General features: G+C 46.4%; 1 protein-coding gene across 1 annotated transcript in view; it reads left to right on the top strand.

Annotated features, from left to right (window-relative positions):
* The first annotated feature begins 207 nt into the window (after positions 1-207).
* The window catches only part of LOC137431802 (myosin light polypeptide 6-like), a 99,639-nt gene continuing 82,304 nt past the window's right edge, over positions 208-17,542 (top strand). The window contains exon 1 of the mRNA XM_068123520.2: positions 208-377. Coding sequence (XP_067979621.1) covers positions 216-377 — 162 coding nt within the window. The 5' untranslated portion in view covers positions 208-215. The remainder of the gene's footprint in view (positions 378-17,542) is intronic.

Genomic DNA, 17,542 nt, shown 5'->3' with positions numbered 1-17,542 from the left:
TCGTTTATCTGCATACATTGACTAGTTGCGGTGTCTTCTCTTTCGTTTCCGCCTTTCTGCGACTTCCCACCATTGCTCTCTGCACGTGATTCACTCCTTCCCCATTCCTCCAGCGTCAAGGCTGATAAGACACCCTGCCCCCACCTTTCTCCCATCTATAAAACCATCACCGGCTCACGTTCGCCAAGCCTACGTATTTGCCACCAAGTGACATCATGCCTCCAAAGGTAGTGGCCAAGAAAGGTGTAGAGAGCAGCGCAAAGAGCGCGGCGCCTGCAGCAAAGCCTGCGGCCCCAGGTGTTACTCAAGCTCCTGCGGCACCTGCACCTGAACCAGACTCAACGCAGACAACGGCGTTCGACCCCAGCAAAGTAACGGTATGGAAAGTTTTCACCATAACTTGTGCAACTACTCGACATTTCTCACTTGTGTACCTGCTAGCTCTGTACCACAAATGAGTTTGCTTGTGGCCATCACGTGACCTGTAATACTGTATATATAGGGATTCAAAAGGACAGACAACGAAGATAACGGTGACAGTTTTATAGCAAGAAATTGGGATAACAGGTCAATTTAACAGCTCACCCATCACCATGAAAAGCTTTATAATTACACTCATGAAGGAATTCCAAAAATGAGGTTTGGCTTAATTTTGTATAATTTTTAAAGTTAAAAAAATTCGATGAATACCATGACCCTTAAACTCCTTAAACTCTTGCCTCCCATATTAGAATTAGGATTTATTTGCTTGTTCTCAAAAATTTTATACCGTTCCCTAAGAGCTCAGGAAACCTTAGTTAATTTTGCAAATTTAAAGACTAAAAACTCAACAATTTCCATTGTTTCCACTATCCATACCAGGTTCCAATCTCCGCAACATGAATGCAAGTTGTCGTTCCAAAAGGGCTTTAAGTAACTCTTCAATTTGCTGACTTTTGCAAATAATTTTGCTATTCTCTGCCAAACAATATTGGATATGCTATTTTTCTTGATTTATCTGACTGTATTGGCTGGCGAAGATAAACATGTCCTCTTTTTCTCTCCGCTCTCTCCCCATACTGATATCTATTCCAAGTTCCCCCACTCCTTCTGGAATGCATTCCCATGTGGCATCTTGTACCAGCCGCTAGCCATTGCCACGATATCCATCACTAAGGAACCACATAAGAGCTTTTAGAGTGCCCAAGTAAAGTTACTGATAGCAAATAAGCTAAAGGTTTATTTTTGGACTGAGTTGGATATAAGGGTTCCTATTCACCTCGGAAGTGACAGGTTGTGAATGTGACCAGGAGTATAATTTTTATTCAGAATTATTATTTCACAATTAAGACAAGAACGGCACTCAGTAGAGAGCATACCTTCACCCGGTTGGCCATATCACTCAATGGTGAAGAATCACTTAAAATTTTCCACTACCTGGATCCGGATCTGGATGTTCACAAAAATTGAATCGAATCGTCCTTGTCAGACACACAACCTGTCCGGAAAGTTTCGTCCAAATGCATCCATAACTTTTTGAGATATCATGCTATGTATGGTTTTTGGCCCAAACTCCCAATGGTGAAGATTCACGCAAAAAATTAAATAATTCTCATATCCGAATCCATATTCAGATCTTCACCAAAATGGAATCTATATCTCCTCGTCAGACACCAAATCGGTCCACCAAGTGTCGTCCAAATCCGTCCAAAACTTTTTGAGATATCCTGCTATGTATCGTTTTGGCCCTATCTCTCAATGGTGTAGAATCACTTTAAAATTGCAGTAGCCAGATCCGACACCAAAATCTAAACATTTCGTCCTTGTTACATACGCTACATCTCTGTCAAATTTCGTCCAAATCCGTCCAAAACCTTTTGAGATATCCTGCTATGTATCGTTTTGGCCCTATCTCTCAATGGTGTAGAATCACTTTAAAAATTCTAGTAGCCGGATCCGACACCAAAATCTAAACATTTCGTCCTTGTTACATACGCTACGTCTCTGTCAAATTTCGTCCAAATCCGTCCAAAACTTTTTGAGATATCCTGCTATGTATCGTTCTTGGCCCTATCTCTCAATGATGTAGAATCACTTTAAAAGTAGCCAGATCCGACACCAAAATCTAAACATTTCGTCCTGGTTACATACGCTACATCTCTGTCAAATTTCGTCCAAATCCGTCCAAAACCTTTTGAGATATCCTGCTATGTATCGTTTTGGCCCTATCTCTCAATGATGTAGAATCACTTTAAAATTACAGTAGCCAGATCCGACACCAAAATCGAAACATTTCGTCCTTGTTACATACGCTACATCTCTGTCAAATTTCGTCCAAATCCGTCCAAAACCTTTTGAGATATCCTGCTATGTATCGTTCTTGGCCCTATCTCTCAATGATGTAGAATCACTTTAAAAGTAGCCAGATCCGACACCAAAATCTAAACATTTCGTCCTTGTTACATACGCTACATCTCTGTCAAATTTCGTCCAAATCCGTCCAAAACCTTTTGAGATATCCTGCTATGTATCGTTTTGGCCCTATCTCTCAATGGTGTAGAATCACTTTAAAATTCTAGTAGCCGGATCCGACACCAAAATCGAAACATTTCGTCCTTGTTACATACGCTACATCTCTGTCAAATTTCGTCCAAATCCGTCCAAAACCTTTTGAGATATCCTGCTATGTATCGTTTTGGCCCTATCTCCCAATGGTGTAGAATCACTTTAAAATTACAGTAGCCAGATCCGACACCAAAATCTAAACATTTCGTCCTTGTTACATACGCTACGTCTCTGTCAAATTTCGTCCAAATCAGTCCAAAACCTTTTGAGATATCCTGCTATGTATCGTTCTTGGCCCTATCTCTCAATGATGTAGAATCACTTTAAAATTACAGTAGCCAGATCCGACACCAAAATCTAAACATTTCGTCCTGGTTACATACGCTACATCTCTGTCAAATTTCGTCCAAATCCGTCCAAAACCTTTTGAGATATCCTGCTATGTATCGTTTTGGCCCTATCTCTCAATGGTGTAGAATCACTTTAAAATTACAGTAGCCAGATCCGACACCAAAATCTAAACATTTCGTCCTTGTTACATACGCTACGTCTCTGTCAAATTTCGTCCAAATCAGTCCAAAACCTTTTGAGATATCCTGCTATGTATCGTTCTTGGCCCTATCTCTCAATGATGTAGAATCACTTTAAAAGTAGCCAGATCCGACACCAAAATCTAAACATTTCGTCCTTGTTACATACGCTACGTCTCTGTCAAATTTCGTCCAAATCAGTCCAAAACCTTTTGAGATATCCTGCTATGTATCGTTCTTGGCCCTATCTCTCAATGGTGTAGAATCACTTTAAAAGTATCCAGATCCGACACCAAAATCTAAACATTTCGTCCTGGTTACATACGCTACATCTCTGTCAAATTTCGTCCAAATCCGTCCAAAACCTTTTGAGATATCCTGCTATGTATCGTTCTTGGCCCTATCTCTCAATGATGTAGAATCACTTTAAAATTACAGTAGCCAGATCCGACACCAAAATCGAAACATTTCGTCCTTGTTACATACGCTACGTCTCTGTCAAATTTCGTCCAAATCCGTCCAAAACCTTTTGAGATATCCTGCTATGTATCGTTCTTGGCCCTATCTCTCAATGATGTAGAATCACTTTAAAATTACAGTAGCCAGATCCGACACCAAAATCTAAACATTTCGTCCTGGTTACATACGCTACATCTCTGTCAAATTTCGTCCAAATCCGTCCAAAACCTTTTGAGATATCCTGCTATGTATCGTTCTTGGCCCTATCTCTCAATGGTGTAGAATCACTTTAAAATTACAGTAGCCAGATCCGACACCAAAATCTAAACATTTCGTCCTGGTTACATACGCTACATCTCTGTCAAATTTCGTCCAAATCCGTCCAAAACCTTTTGAGATATCCTGCTATGTATCGTTCTTGGCCCTATCTCTCAATGATGTAGAATCACTTTAAAATTACAGTAGCCAGATCCGACACCAAAATCTAAACATTTCGTCCTGGTTACATACGCTACATCTCTGTCAAATTTCGTCCAAATCCGTCCAAAACCTTTTGAGATATCCTGCTATGTATCGTTTTTGGCCCTATCCCCCCATGGTGAAGAATCACTTTAAAAATTCTCGTAGCCGGATCCAAATCCGGATCTTCACCAACATCTAATCATTTTGTCCTTGTCACATACGCTACATCTCTGTCAAATTTCGTCCGAATCCGTCCACAACTTTTTGAGATATTTTGTTCACAGCCAAACGGACAAACAGACAGGGGTGAAAACATAACCTCCATCCACCTTAGGTTGCGCAGGTAATAAGAAAATTTTCCTTTGACTCATAGGATGATGAACATTTTTGAGAATTGTTTCAATGTCAGGTTCTATTTTCATTTTTTTAAAAATAATACCAATAACTATTATTATTACCTCCACCACCAAAGGAGATTGTTTTCACCCCTGTCTGTTTGTTTGTTTGTCTGTCTGTCTGTCTGTCTGTCTGTGAACAAAATATCTCAATAAAGTTGTGGATGGATTCAGACAAAACTTGGTGGACAGATTGGGTTTGTGACGAGGACAAATCGATTCAATGTTGGCGAAGATCTGAATCTGGATCCAGATATGTGAATTTTTCAAAATTCTGAACGTGATTCTGCACCATTGAGTGATTGGCCCAAAACCGATTGACCAATATATATATACAATGATATCTCAAAAGGTTGATGACGGGTTATGACAAAACATGGTGGATGAATTGGTTAGGTGACAAGAATAGGCCGATTAGATTTTGGTTCATGTCGGATCCAGATCCGGCCAATCAGTGGGACACAAAATGTAAACCAATCAGCCTGGCAGAGATATGCGTACCACCAAGTGCACTTCTAATTCCAGCTGTCGCCATTTTTGGAGTGCCAGCCTTGTGTGAGATTCATAATTCGTCATGATAACAGCAGCCCACATAATAACCATAGCTCGCCTACTCGTGAAGGTCATCGTGGGAAATGTAAGTCCATCAACAAATGTCAGCCGACAGGACGCCTGTTGAACGTCCATCGGAGGTACTGCACACGCATTGTTGAATCACCTTGCCCATGGAACACCAGGATGAGGGTTTATAGCTGGGTCGAGATTCAAACCCAAGCCAGCCATATATAAATCAATCCCATCCTACTTGATGCTTGATGGGTAGGGGAAGGGAAGGACGAAAAATTTACCCATGCGAAGAGTGCTTTAACCTCAGGTTTAACTTCAGGTCAGAGGAGCTCAGGTTAAAAAAAGGAAATTGTAACACCCTCTGCCACCAACACCAGGTGGCGCTACATGGTACACATTTACATGGAGAATTAATGCCCCTCCCCCGGCCCTCCACAACCCTGCATGAGACTGTGGCCACGTACCCTATATTAACCTCAAGACAAAGTTGGATTTGTACTTGCACCCCGAGTAAAGTATATAAGTGTTTATACCTGGAGTACCTGGCTTTTCTCATGTGAAAAAGAAACATTAACATATTTGAAACTAGAACGGGCACTCGGTAGAGCGCATACCTTCGCCGCAGCTACTGTTCTGTACTTGGCATGGGAGTGTAGGGAACAGAACAGTGAACAGTTTGGTGCTGATTTCATGCAAATCGGATAAGAATTGACCGAGTTATGACAAACAAGATCGGGCATTGAATTCTGAACATTTTGGCATTAGTTGCATGCCAATTGGATAAAAATTGACCGCGCTATGGTAAAAATACGATTTTGACCTTTTCGTGACCTTGACCTTGACCTTTGACCCGATTGCTCCCAAAATCTAATCAAATGTGTCCCGTATAATAACCAATCATCCCACCAAATTTCATGCAATTCGGTTGAATACTTTTTGAGTTATGCGAATAACATACACACACACACACACACACACACAGACATACAAATAAATACACAGCGATCAAAACATAACCTTCCGCTTTTGCGAAGGTAATGAGGGCAAATAGAATGGAAGAGCAATTACATCCAAATCAGAATCCATCACAAATGTCCAGTCATCATTTTACCTTTAGACATCTTCATATTCTCAGTGTATTATTGCAGAGCCTTGGGAATAAGTTGGGATATACAACATTTGCAGTTTTCCAATTTGAGGCGAGGATGAAGAGGTTCTTTGGATTTCCAGGTATTTTGGTGCTGGTATTTTTATATTCTCCGTGTGGTAAAATACTGTACTTGTATTATTGCATTCCCCGTACTTGCGTGACAGTGCGCTCCGCGCACCTCACCACACGTCGTTTCAGAGGGGTAGGCATCTTTGACCATTTCGGTGTCTTTTGGGTCTTCATGGTGTTTTGGGTCTTCAGGGCCATTTGGGTCTTCGGGGTCTTTTGGATTGTCTGGGCATTTAAGGGTGTTTTGGGTCTTTGAGGTGTTTTGGGTCTTCAGGGTCTTCAGTTTCTTCAGAGGCTTTTGGGTCTGAAGGGTCTTTTGTTTCCTCTGGGTCTTTAAGGGTCTTTGGGGCCTTCAGAGTGTTTTGGGTCTTCAGGGTGTTTTGGGTCTTTTGGGTATTCGGGGTCTTCGGTGTCTTCAGGGGCTTTTGGGTCTTAAGGGTCTTTTGGTTCCTCTTGATCTTTAAGGGTCTTTGGGTCTTTTTGGGTCTTCAGGGTCTTTTGTGTCTTCGAGGTATTTTGTGTCTTTGGGGGCTTTTTGTGCTTCAGGGTGTTTTGGGTCTTCGGGGTGTTTTGGGTCTTCGGTGTGTTTTGGCTCTTCAGGGTGTTTTGAGTCTTCGGGGTGTTTTGGGTTTTTGGGGTGTTTTGGGTGTTCAGGGTCTTTTCGGTTTTTGGGTATTCAGGGTCCTCAGGGGTCTTGGTGGTCTTAAGGGTCTTGGGGGGGTATTAAAGGGTCGTCTCAGGTCTGAGGGGTCTCAGCAGTCTTAACGCAATTAAGAGGGTTAATTAAGAGGGTGGTAATTTTATTTGAAGAAGAAGAAGACGTTTTCGTCGCATATGAACATAACGACAAGACATGCATAACCATATACGTTTGCTCTATTATAATAAGATGGTAAATACTGTACTGGTATTTTTGCATTCTCCGTATGGTAAATACTGTACTGGTGTCACCTTAGAAGTGGAATTAAATGCTTTTCGTTGAATATATGCTGGTGAATGTGCCGTTGATCACGTTTCTGAGTTAAGTTTGATGACGTGCAGGAAGAAGAAGAAGACCGACCTTAACTTGACCACTTCTGGAATTGTTTGAATCTGAATTGTTTGATTGTTTGTTTTCAAATGTCTGGTAATTGTTTTGTATTTATTTACGAATGTGCACTTGTGTATAACTGTCATTAATGAAAAAGGCTTAGGTAGAGCAATTTTTATTTTTTTTAATTTAACCTTTTTTTGAATACTTCAAAATATTTTTTTCCCTGAAACACTTTTTGCCACTCACTGACAATTCCCTGAAATTTTTCCGTCCAGCAATCTCTGCGAAAAATGGTGACACACAGACACACACAGCTCTATTTTAGTCTATATATACATCCTATCCGACTCATATCCGGCCAATATATATATATATATATATATATATATATATATATATATATTGTTAAGGTTTTTAGAACCTTCACTTTGTAAATTTAGTAGTAAATTTCCTGTGTACATTTCCCCCTAATTAGCTGTTAATTGAAATAAGTGCACCTTAGCTAGTCCACGTACAAGCACGTAGAAAACCATAGAACCTCTCTATAGTTATTTCTTTATTATGTGTATCAGTTAAGGCTGTGTCTCCACTAGTCGATCTTACGTTGCACCAAAATCAAATAAGATAGATCCCCTTTCGATGGCCCCAGAACCTCCATTGCCAACTGCTTTACCAACTGCATTCGCCGTCATTCCACATGTGCTCCAACTCGGAGAAGAAGGGAGTTGCCCGCCCATCGTCATCAGGAGGAGGAGTCAGCCAGCCCCGATCGACCAACCAAGAATGAGTGGGTTTGGCTTGAGAGGGCGGAGAAAGAAACATCGAGCAGGTTCGAGGGCGGGGTTATAAAACCCGTTGCATCAGCCCCCACCAGGAGATGCATAAGAGAGAGATGAGCAAAGGAGCACGCACTAAGAGATACATGGAGGGAGGTGCTTGGACGTGGAGAGATTCTGCGGAGAGGTGAGCTTGCGGTTCTGCTGAGAGAGACGCTGTTTCAACAGCCCCAGCAAAGTGAAGCCCTGACGCGCTGCGGCGCGCAAAACCTGCTGCGTGAACCAGATTGCGGGGGAGTCGGCGCCGTTCGCCTCCAGCCTGCCGTTCTGCCCGGACCTGAACCTTCCTCTCCTTCCAGCCATTCGTTCCTGCCTTCATTCCCCATTCGTGTGAGTCTGCCTGTCGTCTGTCCTTTGTGTTGTCTGGGTTATAAGTAAGCTTGTTATAAGGATTGCACTGTGTCTTCTTCTTCTTCTGTAAATTACTTTAGTTTCTTTCCTTCTCCTTTGGTTTCTTTGGTTGTGTAAATAATAACAATAAATACCTGTTCCTCCTTCACTTTGGTTTTCATTCACATCCGATCGCTTTCGTGATTTCCCAATTGAGTTCCTGTGGTGCGATTTCGGCCAAAGCTCCGCAATCGGGTTAGTCATTGTTTAACGGCCCACGCCGCAGTTCGCTCGCTCGGCGCAACCAATCAAATTGCACTGCGGCACGGGCGGGGGTGTTTCCTTGCGTTCCAGAAGGCACTGGTACTTAGGTCATAGGACGGATAGGCCTAATACCCTACCCAGCGCTGACCGGGCGTGACGTCATACCCTCAGGATCGGCGTCGGCCAGTATAAAGGACAAGGGGTTAACCCCCCTTGGCAAGGGGAGCGCCGTCGTCCCAGATTCGTAACAATTGGTGTCGAGGAGTTGGGATTTGGACCTGAACCAAATTTTTAAAAGGTAAAAAAAAAAAAATTGGTCAAAATTACGAGCGGCCGAAATTGTAATAACATCTAAATTTTAAAATCGTGCCATGGATGATCAAGGCGACTGGATGCCGGTAGGGGAGTTAGAGGAGGGTTTTGAGTCGACCCAGGACCCCGGGGAGGCAGTGGGAATAATGGAGGAGGAGCGCAATACGCATGTGGTAGCGGGGGTTTCAGGCGCACAAGATGGCGGCCTCGCGCACGAGGTTGCAGCAGCACCAAATGGCGCAGCGCACGTGACCGCAGCAGCGGCGCCAATGGACTGGGGCCTATTCATGCTGCAAGTGCAGACCTTCATGGAAAAGAACAGGGGGCTGGGAAGCCAAATTGAGCAATTGGGAGGCCAAATGGGAGAAATGACAAATCTTCCCCCATCCAAAACCTTGATCTTTTCTACCCCCGCTAATTTCACCCCAATTCCACTTTTTGAAATACCAACTTTTGTCCTGGAAGTCCTTGGTGTCCTTGTGCTTTATACTTCTCCCTCCCTCCCCCCCTTCCCATGCCTCCTCCCCCCGGGCCCTCTCCCTTCCACACATCTCTCTGCTCTCGGATGTTGTGTGTGTGTGCTTCCCCTTTTCTCCCCATCTTGTCTTCCGCTCCCTCTTTTTGTGTATTTTGTTTGTCTGGTCGATTTGTTTGTGAAGTTAATGTTAGCTCTTTCACGAGCCTCGATTCAGTATACAAAAAAAAAAAAATGAGGGACGAAGCTAGGGGTACCAGTGCCCAAATTGGGAAGTTGGACAGTAAATTTGTGGGATTAGAAAACCAAATTGGGGAATTGAGGAATGATATGGGAAATCAAATCGGGGGGCTAGAAGCCAAATTTGAGGGTTTAGACAATAAATTTGAGGGGTTAGACAACAGGTTAGAAGGGCTAGAAGGTAAATTGGGGGGCCAACTGGAGGACGTGGGTAACCAAATCGGGGAAATGAAGGATGGGTTAACGGGGTTAGAAAATCGAATGGCCGCCCAGGAGAACCAGATGGAAGGGGTGAAGAATGGGTTAACGGGGCTAGAAGACAAGATGGGAGGCAAATTGAGGGAAATAGGGGAGCAATCCGCCCGGGAAATTAAACAAATGGGGAATCAGATAGAGGAGGTGAAAATCGGGTTGGAAACCAAATTTGATGCCCAGAGGAATGATTTGGAACAGATGAAGGCGGAATCTACCAAAGAGATGGGAGAAATGGGGGAGGAGATAAGGTGAGGTGTGGGCGAAGAGACCGCGGGGGTACGCGAGGAGGTAAAGCGGGGTGAGGAGCGCATGGAGAAAGAGGTGAGGAATAGTACGGCTAGGTTACAGGGGGGCATAGAAGACCTGACACGGGGAGTAGAACAGTTGACGGTGGGACAAAAGGAATTGGGGGAGCAAGTGGAAAAGAACACTGCGGTAATCGGGGGGTTGAAGGCGACACAGAAAGAGATTTAAAAAAAGAACTTATAGCGACGAAGAGGGAATGTCAGATGGTACATGAGGGGTTGACAAAGAGGTTGGACGAGGTGACAGAGGAATTGGAGACAAAAGAACGGGAAGTAAGAACGCACATAGAGACGACCAAGGTGGCATTAGAGGAAGAAATTGAGGGGGCGCACCGGGAAATAAAGGAGGTGAGACAAAAATTAGAGGGAGTGGAAGAAGGGGTAAGTGAAATTAAAAAGAGATGGAGGGAGACTAAAAAGGAGCTGAAGGAGGAAGTGATGGAATTGGTGCAAGGTCTGTGCTCAAATCGTGATGATGTGCTTACTGACCAAATAAAGAGTTTGCAGGTGGCGGAGGAGGAGCGAAGACGAGGTGCCGAGGTGAGTAGCGATATAATCGGAAATGTATATGGTGTGAGGGGAGATTCAGTGAGCTTGGGTGTTGGTTTAGACCCGGGCGTTCGTGAGAGGCTGCTGGTAAGGTGTGCGACAGGTGCAGAGTGTGTGGAAAGAGGAGGTGTGCAAGGATGTCCGACTATGGGGAGTGCGGAAGGTATTTGTGAGCCAGGGTGTGCGGCGGTGATCGGGGGTGTGCAAGAATGCACCCCCATGAGTGGTACGGAGTATGTACCGGGAGAGAGTGCACAAGAAGGTGCGCGGGAAAGGTGTGGAATGGAGGTGTGTGTGAGGAAAGAGTGTGTGCCGAGGAGTGAGTGTGCTGTCGAGAGTGAGAGTGAACACACGACAGAGTGTGGTGGTGAGAGTGACACGGAGCACGAGTTGGTTGTGGCAGGTGAGAGAGAATGCACACCTGGAATGGAAGAATGCACACCTGGAATGGTTGAGAGTGTGCGGGAATGTACACCTGAGTTGGTGGTGGCGTGGCTGCGAGAGGGCACATTGAAGCACGTGATCGTGTGTGCAGAAGGGTGCACACCCACGGTTGTCACAGAGGATGTGACCGAGGAGTGGGCGCGAAGAGGTGTGTTGGTGAGGTGTGCGAACGATGAGTGTGTGCCAAGGTGTGCGGTGGTCAGGTGTGTGACGAAGTCTGTGAGCGGAATGAGTGTACCTGGGTGGTGTGTAAGAGGAGGTGCAATGACGAAGTGTATGGAGACACCTGGATGTGTGAATAAGAAACGGAACGCGTGGTGTGAGCATGCAAGTGAAGCATCGACGCTAAACGGGATAGCGGTTGGACTGACGGTTGGCCGACGTGAGCCCTCGGTTCGTGCCGGGCTTTGGGTGCTGCGGGAACCGGCGGGGATCGGTGCAACGTGGCTCATGTTCGGAGCGCCGCGCACGATCCGGGCCAGACCTCGCCCTGCACGGTCGCGTCCGCGCTCCGCTAAGCGAAGCGGGCGGCCCGGTGCGAGGGAAGGTAAGAATGGTCGGCACGGCGCCCCCTTGTGGTTGCGGCGTTCGGGCCGGGCGAGGTTGGGGCACCAGGCGGGAGACCGACGGCTCCGCGCCGAGGTGGACCTTGGGATCTTGGCCCGAGCAAACCCCCTCCTCTGAACCGAGTGCTGGACGGATCCAACTGCAGGAAACGAACCACCCGCGTTCATAGCTCGGCTTGGCGAAGCCGAGCTTTGGAAATGTAAAGACGCACCGAGGCTCAAGTTAATTGACATTTGGTAGGAGTAGGAAATTGGTGATTGGCAAAATTTGATGATTGGTAAATATGATGGGCAGGTGATTGGCAAATTTTGGATTGGCAATAATCGGAATTTGATGGGCAAAATTGATAATGGGAGACGCCCGAGGTGGAGGGGTGGCAAATCCACCATCCCTCGCATCCCCGGGCACATGAGCACTAGTTATGGGGTTTTGGCAGTGTAAGCTCGCCGAGGGAGGGTTTGGATAAATGTATAGGGATCTAGAGAAATGACAATAGGTAACGGTAGAGGTAAGTAGCGACATTGTACGGGTAGTCGGGGACGTAGAGAGGTTAGAATGGTTGTTAATGACGTGGTATGTGCTTAGTTTAAAGGGAAGACGGGGAGCACCAAGTTAGAAGGAAACCAGGTAGATCAGATGATGCAGTGTGTTTGTGGTTTATTGAATGAGGAATTGGGATGGAAGTTTTGCGGGTGAGCATGTTGAGCAAATGAGGAATTGAGGGGCAATGCCCGGGAGAGATGTGTGTATGAGCGTGGGAGAATTTGGGTGCCTGAGGCAATGGTTTGGAGAGTTGGAAGTGTGTGGTGAAAAGTGCGATTGTGGGTTGCATTGAGCGTGAAAGTGATGCAGCAGTGTATGAGTGAATAATTGTGATTGTGCATTGTATTGTATTGAATGAAGAAGCCTGGGAGGAAGGAGGGTGTAGGTGGCACCAGGTGTGATTGCACAGGTGTGCAAGTGAACAGGTGTATGGAGAATGGTTTTCCGAATAAATGGTATGGAATACATGGAGTATGGAATGGATGGTGTGGAGTGAGTATGGTGGAAAATGTGGAGTGGAGTGGTTGGTGCGAAGGGAGTGTATGGGGAGGGTGGACCCCTATCACGAATACCCGGGGAGGGTAGTTTAAGAGTTAGGTAGAGGGTATAGATAAATTGTGGTTGGATATTGGCATCTGTGGTGCGTGTGGAAGAATGGTGTTTGGATGGGTGCATTAGTGACGTGGAAATGGCTGGGCGTGTGGCCTGTTAGTGTGTGTAGTTGAATGGGAACTCTGCCACTGTGAGGATGTCGGCCAGGTGAGGCCGCAGGTGGGCTCTGGGAGCCAGTAGAGTTGTTCAGTGGGGCCTGAGGATCCGGAGGACGGACCCGGGTAGCCCAGTGCCAGAGAGGGCACCGAGAGGGGAGAGCGCCAGAGGGCCTTCCCCAGGTAGATAGGTTAGGGTAAGGAGCAGGTAAGCTCGGAGGCAACTGCAGTGGCGGAGGTGTGCAGGTGAGTGGACCTGCTGGGAGAGCCACACGACTCAGTCCTGAAATTGTGCAAAGGCACAGGGAGTTGAACCGGGGGAGTGAGACCCCAAATTGATGAGCACCACAGTTTGGTCAATGGGAATTGGTTTTTAGAACCGCATAGAGTAAGATGGCCAATGGATTGGCAGGGAAAGACCCCGGGTAGTGTAAAGTGTGTTAAAGTCATTTAGAAGGTAGTTAGGAATGAAATCTCCTGGCACCATCTGCATCCACTCACCTGAGGTGACGTAACTCCACACCATGCCATGTTTTGATTATTTTTCTGTGCAAATGTTTTGGATTGTGAGACGCATCATGACATGGGTGTGACATTGTGCTTAATGTTCCATCTCTTACTCCTTATGAGGAATTGATGAGGAATTTGGATGATGGCAAATTTGGTTAGAGGGATTGTGACGAATTTGGTATTAGGGGAGATATGGGGAAGACGTGACGCTAGAGACGAATTGTAAATTATTTTGTAAATATAGGGTAAGGGCAAGGGTAGAGTAGGTGACGGGGGGGTGGTGTACGGTAGGGATGAGCTTTCTCACTTCGCTCTCCGTGCGCACCTCACCTTGCATTACCTTTGTGATGTGTACCCTTGTGACCTTACCCTCGCTAACGCTGCCACTTTGTCTTCCTTCCCCGACCCATGGATCGTGCTCTCTGGGCACTGAGGGGGAGCGTGTGGGAGGCCGCGTCTGTGTGCCAGAATCCCCGCAACTAGCTGCCTGCATCCACGCACCACTTTATGGACCATGTTGTTGTGGCCGAGCACAACCATATGGACCACAGTACTGTGGCCAAGCACCACTTATGGACCACAAGTTTTGTGACATGGCCCCTCTGCTGGGACCGGCCACGATGGCCCAAGATCTTGCTTGCGGACCTCGGTGAGGTGGCACCAAGCCATACAGGCTCTTTCTGAGTCTGCCCCTGTTGGCCATGAATAAAAAGATGGACGCGTTGTGTGCCTTTTTATTATTACAAATAGGCAGCAAGCCACAAGAAAGACAACAACTGGAAGAGATGACGGCCAGCGAAGCGGACCAGAATATCCAGATCATCAGTGTGTTTTTTTTTTAATGTGATGAGTTCTAGACTACGGATTTTTATGTTAAGAAAATAGGCCTTTTATGTTTTGAAAAGCGGGATTTTTTTTTTTTAATGTGAAAAAATCCCGAAATATTTTTTTCTCCCGTTTTATTCATTCTTTATTTTTACCAAGTTTTTCAGAAATCAGTCAAAAAAGAACAAAAAATGGTAAGCTTTTTCCTGCACAACATTAAGCACTCTGGGCTAGTAAACAGGTAAAAAATGACGTTCAGGTACCTTTATTGCAACCGCATTGTTTGGTAAGTAGAGGACTAGAAGAAATTGACAAGACCCTTTTAGGAACGGTTAAAGTAGGTGTTTGAAATCATTATCTTGGTCATGTTCTCCTTGGTGAGGCGGTGTCGGCGGTCGGTGAGGACGTTTCTGTAGACGGAGAAGGACCTTTCCGCGTCGACGCTGACGATTGGGCAGTACCTCAAGAGGGGGATGTCGGCAAGCTTGACTCCAGCCAGCACACCAACCTCAGATCCGTGCTGATCTCCATCCAGGATCAAAGCCACTGTCCTCAGCACACCAATGTCAGGATTGCGCTGCAGCACCGCCTTGAACTTGGTGAGCAGGATCTCCTTACGGCAGCCTCGGATCTTTTCGAGCTCCTCCTTGGCCTGATCAAGGAGCTGGAAGGCCTTGGCCAGCTCCATGCCGGCCTCCTCCAGCTGCTTAAGGATCTTCGGGATGAACGACACGTGGGCATTTAAGAAGACCAAACTGAGCTTGATGTCCGCCTTTCCGAACAGGTCCTTGGCACTCCGGATTGCCATCGCGTCGTCATCGTTCAGCTGGTCCACAATGTCCTTGACGGCCTCGAAGTGCTTGGCGTAAAACACCGCGGCGTCGATCCACGTCCCCCACCGAGTCAGAATGGGCTCCGGGGGGAGAGAAAGATTGGGCTGCTGCTCCTTCCAAAGGACAACACGCGACGGGGCTTTGACGAACACCTTCTTCGTCGTGGCAATCAGGTCGTTGACGTCCTTGAACATTTCTCGGACTGTCTCGCAGACACGGTGGAGCGCGTGGGCAACGCAAGTCACATGCAGCAAGTCCGGGAAGAGTTCCTTCAGGGCATGGCCGGCCTTGATCATATAGGCCGCGGCATGGCTGACGAGGACCTTGAGGCACTCCGGCTTGAAATCAGGCCAAAGATAGCGCAGCGTGTCATTGACTGTGCGCACGATCTCCCCGGAGTTGGTCTTCTCCAGAAACATGCACTGGACGAGGTGGGGATGAAAGTACCCCTCCTTGGACAAGCGTCCCGCTATGATGTTGGCCACATATCGACCTGCCGAATCGGTCGTCTCGTCGACGGAGAGCCAGATGGGCTGCTGTCCGAGGTCGGCACGGATCCCCGCCAAGGCCTCGTCGTAGCACTTGTCGAGGTAGTGCTTTCGAATCCAGCTTTCATCGGGGATCTGGAGAGTGATGTGCTTCTCCAGGAATGACCGGAGGGCAGGGTTTTCCAATTTCGACCATGGGATGCCAGCGGCCAGCATGGCCTGGCACAGCTCCTGAGCCACGACGTCGCACTTGTGCCTCTTTCTGCCACCAAAGTCCTCCATGGTGGCTTGCGTGACCGTCCTCTTCTTCTTCAAGGCCAAGTTGCTCTTGTGGCAGTCTCCTCGGACATGTTGGGCCAGCTCAGACTTCTGCTTCGCCCGGAAAGTCTTTTCACAAGCTCGACAGAAAGCCGTGTCACTCGACACGTACTTGAAGGTGGCCCCATCGCTGCCAGCGTTGAATTCCTTCAGCCACTTGTCACGAAGAGCAGCACTCATCTTGATAGGAGACTTGTTCACACTTTGTGTACACTCTCTCACTGTAGTACACCGCCTCACTGCTGTACACGCTGGGGACGCAACGCACGCAAGTGGACGCAACGTTTTGTTTTTGAGATCGATCGCAGTTAAAAATTTCGATCGCAGTTAAAAATTTCCAAAAATTCCCTAATTTTTTTTAGTGTTGCCAGACATTTTCGACCAAAAAGGGCATTTTTTTTAATTTTTCCCGAAAAAGGGCGAAATTTTTTTTTCTCCGAAAATAGCAAAATAATTTTTTTGCGCGCAAAAAAGCCGTTTTATGTGAAAAAATATTTTTTATTTTTTCACATAAAAATCCGATGTGCAGTGATGACTGTGCACTGGATTGGTGCTTTTCGTGTTGATTGGTGCTTTATGGTGCTTTGGTGTTTAATAGTGCTGGTGCGTCGATGCAGTGCATGCTGTCTCTATCCTCCCTCCCACAGGATTTTCTTTTTGTTTCCCAAAAGAAAAATAACAGGTCCTGGGTTGCAGTGTAAATACAATTGACGTCACTTGTAAATAATGCTCCCCACCGTAAATGTGTAGTTTGAAAACCATTCCGTAATTCGGTTATTCTGTGGGTGTGAATCTGTTAGGTAGGGTGCAAAGCAACAGGGGGACATATTTATTGTGTTTTAAAATGGTCGCACTCAGGGTCAGATTAATAGTAGAGGGTTACCACACCTGAGTGTCACAGTAAGTAAAGTTTTGTCGGCCCGAGTCGTGCCGTGAGGAGTGAGGTGCTGTGTTACGGTTTTTAGAACCTTCACTTTGTAAATTTAGTAGTAAATTTCCTGTGTACATTTCCCCTTAATTGGCTGTTAATTGAAATAAGTGCACCTTAGCTAGTCCATGTACAAGCATGTAGAAAACCATAGAACCTCTCTATAGTTATTTCTTTATTATGTGTATCAGTTAAGGCTGTGTCTCCACTAGTTGATCTTACGTTGCACCAAAATCAAATAAGATAGATCCCCTTTCGATGGCCCCAGAACCTCCATTGCCAACTGCATTACCAACTGCATTCGCCGCCATTCCACATGTGCTCCAACTCGGAGAAGAAGGGTGTTGCCCGCCCATCGTCATCAGGAGGAGGAGTCAGCCAGCCCCGATCGACCAACCAAGAATGAGTGGGTTTGGCTTGAGAGGGCGGAGAAAGAAACATCAAGCAGGTTCGAGGGCGGGGTTATAAAACCCGTTGCATCAGCCCCCACCAGGAGATGCGTAAGAGAGAGATGAGCAAAGGAGCATGCACGAAGAGATACGTGGAGGGAGGTGCTTGGACGTGGAGAGATTCTGCGGAGAGGTGAGCTTGCGGTTCTGCTGAG

This window comes from Myxine glutinosa, chromosome 7 (genome assembly GCF_964187855.1).
Source record: "Myxine glutinosa chromosome 7, kmMyxGlut1.1, whole genome shotgun sequence".
NCBI lineage: Eukaryota > Metazoa > Chordata > Myxini > Myxiniformes > Myxinidae > Myxine > Myxine glutinosa.
Note: the sequence above shows the minus strand (reverse complement) of the source record. Positions and strands in the feature narration are given on the sequence as shown.